The 6,870-nt window shown below is 41.2% G+C and overlaps 1 protein-coding gene across 1 annotated transcript; it reads right to left on the reverse strand.

Moving 5' to 3' along the window:
• Positions 1–5,655: 5,655 nt before the first annotated feature.
• Positions 5,656–6,597, reverse strand: LOC108391887 (olfactory receptor 51A4-like). The gene has a single exon (XM_017651757.3). It carries the CDS (start codon positions 6,595–6,597, stop codon positions 5,656–5,658), a length of 942 nt encoding a protein of 313 aa, XP_017507246.3.
• Between the last annotated feature and the right edge of the window lie 273 nt (positions 6,598–6,870).

Below are 6,870 nucleotides of genomic sequence, written 5' to 3' on the forward strand. Positions count from 1 at the left end.
AAGGTTCTTTTATATTTCTCCTCCTGTTTCTTCCTCCTTCATTCTTTATATATTAGGTATCAAATTCTGTACTTTTTGTCTATCCCTTGATTGACTTTGGGGATAGCCAATTTAATTTTGCATTTGCCTCACAATCAGCTACTCCACCCTCCCTACCATGATTTTACTACCTCTGGTCATAGCCTTCCAACTCTAGGAACACTTCCATCTATAGCAGTCCCACCAAAATAGACTGCAGAGATGGTTTGTGGGAGGTCAACTCTCTCAGATTTTGTTTATCTGGAAATTGTTTAATCCCTCCTTCAAATTTAAATGATAATCTTGCTGGATAAAGTAATCTTGGTTCCAGGCCCTTCTGCTTCATGGCATTAAATACATCATGCCTCTCCCTTCTGACCTGTAAGGTTTCTGCTGAGAAGTCTGATGTTAGTCTGATGGGCTTTCCTTTGAATGTGATCTTATTTCTGCCTCTGGCTGCTTTTAACAGTCTGTACTTATCCTTGATCTTTCCAATTTTTATTACTATGTGTGTTGGTGTTGTCTTCCTTGGGTCCCTTGTATTGGGGGATCTGTGGTTCTCCATGGCCTGACAGACTATGTTCTTCCCCAGATTCGGGAAGTTTTCAGCATCTACCTCCTCAAAGACACTTTCTATCCCTTTCTCTCTCTTCTTCTTCTTGTTTCCCTATAATGTGAATATTGTTCCGCTTGGATTGGTCACACAGTTCTCTCAATATTATTTCATTTTTAGAGATCTTTTTTTCTCACTGTGCCTCAGCTTCTTTGTATTCCTTTTCTCTACTTTCTATTTCATTTATTGTTTCCTCCACCGTATCCAACCTGCTTTTAATACCCTCCATCATCTTCTTTAATGATTGAATCTCTGACCTGAATTCATTCCTGAGTTCTTGGATGTCTTTCTGTACCTCCATTAGGATGTTGATGATTTTTATTTTGAACTCCCTTTCAGAAAGAGTCATGAGGTCCATATCATTTAAGTCTTTCTCAGGAGTTGTATTAACAGTTTTACTCTGGACAAGGTTCCTTTGGCATTTCATGTTGGCATATGGCACCTCTCTTCTGGAGCTGCTGAATCCCTGAAGCAATGCCAGGGGTCGCAGGGTAGCTGTACTGGTGCCTGGGGGTAGGAAGGAGCTGTTCCCTGCCTCCTGACTGCTGTGCCTGTCTCCACTGTCTAAGCCAGTGGGCCGGTCACACAGGTATAAGTTTTTGTCCCAGAGCAGCCAGATATGGATCCCTGCTTTCCACAAGCAGCTGGAATCCCAGTCTTCCCAGGAACTCTTCCTGTATTAACTTTACAACCCAGTAATCATGTGAGTCTCATGAAAGCACCATGAAATGTAGGTTTGTGCTCCCAGAGCAGATCTCCGGAGCTAGGTACTCAGCAGTCCTAAGCCTTCCACTCCCTCCCTGCTCCATTTGTCTTCCTCCCACCAGTGTGCTGGGATGGGGGAGAGGCTCGTGTCGCACAGAGCCACAGGTCTGGTATGTTACCCTGTTCTCTGAGGTCTGCTCTTTTCTCCAGGTGTGTGCAGTCTGATACCATCCTCTTTCCTGTTGCTCTCTCAGGATTAGTTGCAGCAATTAAATTTTCTAATTGTATCCACTTTTAGGAGGAAGCCTGTGTCTCTCCTCTCATGCTGCCCTCTTTTCTACTTCAAGTAGTTTTAATTAGAATTTAAAACTATTAGATACCTTAATTTTCAGTGAACACTGAGAAGTGGGCTATTGTAAACTATTACACTAGCATTCCTTAGATTAAAAATTTATGAACACACTTTATAATTTCTGGAACTGTGTGCTTTATAGCTCAATCTCTAAGCACAAAATATGTTTAAACTTAACAAACCTTTAAGATTTTAGGTTACCACAAAGATTCTCAGGATGTTTGTTGGTATACACACTGTAGCACATTATCATTAAGATGTTCACTTGCTACACTTGGTTTATTCATTCCCAACAACTATGATATTTTGCTCACATTAGACAAAGCTTCACTTTACTTTAAGTATTTGTCTTTGAAAGATTTAACAGAAAACATTAACTAAAATTACTTTAGGTAAACTTAGGCAGCTGATAACTATAAGGACATGTCCATTTCAATTCAACTTAAATTAGCATTAATGCTTAATATTTTCTATTAGAATTTTCTGGAAGTTTTAGAATGCCCAATTTTCACAAGTGCTTGTCTCTAAATCAATTTTTATTAATACCATCCAGAGGAAGAAAAATATTTTTCATTTACACACTTAGACACACAAACATACAGACTGAGACATAATGATACAGTGAGAAGACAGATAGAGCTCCTGGTGTGAGCCAGGAGCAGACAAGCCCATGGTGGTGCATTGTCTTGGGGTTTTATAGGCAGTTCAGGATATTTGGGAACATGAAAAAAGCTTAGGGGTGTGGGCTTTAAGGCAAGTAGTATGTGTTTAGGATTGCAGGGGAGACAGAGAGAGCTTGGTTCAGAGGTAGGAGAAAGCCTGGATATATGGGTTCTCTTTCCATTTGCCCATGCACTCTCAGGAGTTGTATAAGTTGTGGAGAATTTTAGGATCTAAAGAGCCATTGGGGGGCCATTTAGACTGATTGTCCAAGGAATATTGTGGCCAGATCTCATTACAGTAGTGAAAAGGTTTGAGGTCTTGAGTGAGGTGAAGGGGCTTTAGATTATTGAGTAAGCACCCCAGCAGTGAATCTGCAGGAACAGAGGGGCCAGATCCCATGGTGAGAACGAGACTGTTCAGAAGTTGCTGAGGCATCCCAGAGTGATTGAGAAGGTCATGGAGACCAGAAACAGTTAGGGGGTCATCACCACCTCTAACTGAGGGGTTGAAGCGAAGACACCGAGGAGGCTCGGTTCCTGGTACCAGGAGTTTGCTAGTAGAGTAGATACGTAGATAAAGGGAGACCAGGCCTCAGTGAATGAGGATTCTTACCACAGGGAGGCAGAGAAGGGTCGACTATGGGGATCAGCAGTGACTGTGAAAGTCATGGTTGGGGTTGTCCCTATCCCGGTGGAGCCCTTGGGGGTGCCAGACACTCAACAGTCACTTCCCAGGTTCCAAAGGGACATTTAAGTCAACCATGAAGGGGAGACTCACCAAATGGAAGGCTGGTGTTGGGTGAGAAGACAAGTGATAGGGGAAATGGACAGTGAGCCCGTGGAGGAGGATCGGGCAGTGAGGGTTCCCAAAGCAGTTCAGGTTCCCAGAGGAAGAGAAAAGTTAATGGGAGAACCTCATCCGAGTCATGGCACCAATGAAAGGGTATCTCGCCACGACCCTCCTTACCCAGAACGACTCAGGAAACATGGGCCCATGCAAGAGATTTTGTTATCTGAAAGAGAAAGTGGCTGCCCACAGAGAGAGAGAGAGAGAGAGAGAGAGAGAGAGAGAGAGAGAGAGAGAGGGAGCAGCAGCATGGTGCAGAGCATTGTGTCTTCTGTAGGGACGGATCTGCTTGGCCTGTTGACTTGGGGGAGGGTAGGAATGTTTAAAAATAAAGTGAGGCAAGTCCAGGCAAACCCCAGGCAAGTACAGGCATGATTCTCATGAGCTTATTTGCTTGGGACCATGGGACAAATGGAGGATAAATTACTATTTTCTTATACAAGATAACTATTTTCTCATCTTGATTCAGAATTATTGCTAAATACATTGGTTGTAATCACTGGTGGAATGGTAGATGTATTTTCTAAGAACTACCAATAAAATCCCTACATTCTGTTATGTGAGTAGATTTCTTATGTATCTTGTAATAACCATTTTTCTTAGATAATGTTCTTGAAGTTATTATTTCTCACTGATGTCATTCTGCCATCTTAGGTGGATCTAGTAGACAGCTACTGGGATTGTTTGGTTTTATTTTCATTTATTGATCTTTGTGGGGTTGCCTAATGCCTGTGCAATGCCATTTCACCCACCTTTCTCAAAAGAGAATCTCCTTACTTAATATATTGTGGTCACAATAGCTGAGGTAGTGGCATAGGGATTTGCCCATGATCCGTTTTGCCAATCACAGTAAATTCATATCCCTGGGGGTAGTGATCAGTTCTGTTCTAGGATATTAAGAAAGATGTATACAGTCATTTCACTAGGTCTCTAAGTGGAGCTCATAGTCAAAGTTCTCTCTCCTCTGTTAGGTAAGATGTAAAAAGTGTCCCCACTGCCTACTTATCCAACCTGTGGTCGCTTAATACACCATGTGGGCGATCATCATGCAGAATACTTTGGAAGTAGGAAGACAGTTAATGACAGGAGAGTTGATGGTGCTGTGACCTCTTCACAGCACCTCTGTGTCCTGTGACTCCCCAGGTCTCTACAGAGTTTAGCTCTTATCTGTGAACCATTCTAGTATCATAACTAAGAATGTCTTTTTAGGATAATATTACTTGGCTTGTCGTAATGGAGTGCGTATTTTACTAAAGCAGGCTTTTTGGTTTTCAAATGTGAGTGTAGATTATGATTCTAGACCATATAGAATTAGGTTTACATTCAGTCAGGGAACTTTCAGTGCCAGTGTGATCAGATCCTATATATTCATGAGATCACTGCATTTTTTAATGATTTCCAAGTGCTATTTTCACTTAATTTTCTTTTCTTTTCTACCCAAAGCAATTAATTTGTGGAATAAGTGAGCTCTACTTACACAGGATTTCCCAGACATAGCATAATTGATTCTTTGGCTTTACTATCATACATTTTATTCATATTTTCAAAATTAATTAAAATCACCAGGTTTTTAATAAATATACAATGAATAATTCATATTTCACTACTTTGCCAGGTACTGACAAACAGAAGTTAAAATCTGCTGCTTAAACCATTCGTATGTCAGTCTGCATATACCGTAAAACATAAAGTGTTGTTTAGGATTATAATGGTTGCAAATAGAGAGTTTTGTACAGATTTGGATACAAAATATTTAACACTTAAAGCAGATAATCTATGCAATATATGATAAACAATTGAAAATATAAATGAATATTTGCTTCTGTATTATTTTTACATTTAATTTTATTTTATGTATGTGATCCTTATATTTCCAAACATGTTTCACAGTATTTTTGAACAAGGGAATTTTTAATATTTTATAGGAGCTGCTGAAGACTGACACACACACACACACACACACACACACACACACACACACACACAGGGTGTCTAGGAGGTGCTAAGTCTGTGCATGGGTGAGTGTGCGTGCTGCACCTCTCAGCGCACTCTGTCACTGCTGATCATGCCTGAACAAATTAGAGCCATCATTGCTCTTCTCTAAATGAACATTTTATTCTTTTCTATTTTTGCCTACAATAATATTTTGAAAATGTCTTTAATCCTAATTAGGTGTGCACTACTGTTTTTAAGGTTGATATATGCTCGTTTCATAGAGATAAAATCAGACGAACTGGGAAACTTAATTATAGAAAGATTATGATCCCAAACCAAACTCCTAAACCATCTAATCTAGATTGTTGTTCTTTTTTGATGAAGTCAGTAACTTGACATTCGATGAGCCTATTGAGCATATGCAGTGCATTTTTGTGTTCCGTCCCTGTCCTCTCATTACCATCTTCAGATTCCAACAACTGTCAGAAATGACTCAAGCTTTCCTTGAAGCTGAAATTACCCATCAAACTTGTTTCTCACAAAATTTCGCCAGGATCCTATCTTTAATCTGCTGGCTCTTCACAGAGTACACAATGGGGTTCATTAGAGGGGGAACCAGAAGGAGGGTGTCAGCTATGATGACCTTAGTAACTGGAGATACCTTTTTGGCACGGCGGTGCAGGGCAGCCAAGGTGACAACAGGCACATAGAAGATGAGCACAGCACAGAAGTGGGAGATACAAGTGTTGAGGACCTTGAGGCGGCCCTTGTGAGAGGCGATGCCCAGAACAACTTTCAGGATCAGCATATATGACACAGAAATGCAGACCAAGACTAACATAGCTGTTAGGGCCACACACAGTCCATAAATGATGTTGACCCTGTTGTCAGAACAGGCCAGCTTCATGACATCCTGGTGGAGGCAGTAGGAGTGGGATAGAAGGCTTTTCTTACAGTATCTCAGCCTCTTTAGAATAAAGGGGAAAGGAAGGATAAGCAAAAGACACAGTATAGCAAATGCAAGGCCGATTTTAATAATTCTGGCACTAGTCAGGATGGAGGTGTATCTAAGAGGGTTGTAGATGGCTATAAAGCGATCGATAGACATGATAAGAAGAACCGATGACTCCATAGCTGAGAACCCGTGAATGAAAAACTCTTGGGCAAAGCAGGCATCAGGGGAAATTCCAGTGGCATTGAACAGGAAGACTCCCAGCGTGGTGGGAAGGGAGGAGATGGACAGGCCCAGGTCAGAAACGGCCAGCATGGAGAGGAAATAGTACATGGGCTCATGCAGAGAGGTCTCTGTTTTTATGAAAAAGAGGATGGTGCAGTTTCCCAGGATGGCAACGAGGTACATGAGGCAAATGGGGATGGAGATCCAAATGTGAGCATGCTCCATCCCTGGGATCCCAATGAGGAAGAAGGTAGAGATTTCCACTTCAGAGGTGTTAAGGGCTGACATCGCAGGAATGTGAGGGAATCAGGACATGGGTGTCAGAAGAACATACCTGCAATGGCATAGTGTAGCTACATGTACATGCTTTAGTAATCTCGTTGGTATGTACCTTGGCATGGTAGCTATTTTCCTACAACAATTCTTAGGACTAAAGCAATATATTTTATAATATATAAATAGGAGTAATATCAGGACCCACATAAGTAGGACATAAATAGTAACATGGAAGCACATTAATCTGCACAAGTAATCAACAGGAAATGGAAATATTTTAAAAGC

Source organism: Manis javanica, chromosome 11 (assembly GCF_040802235.1).
Source record: "Manis javanica isolate MJ-LG chromosome 11, MJ_LKY, whole genome shotgun sequence".
NCBI lineage: Eukaryota > Metazoa > Chordata > Mammalia > Pholidota > Manidae > Manis > Manis javanica.

What these genes read in the sequence shown, in the direction of transcription:
- LOC108391887 (XM_017651757.3), bottom strand. Translation starts at nt 6,597, where the DNA reads ATGTCAGCCCTTAACACCTCTGAAGTGGAAATCTCTACCTTCTTCCTC.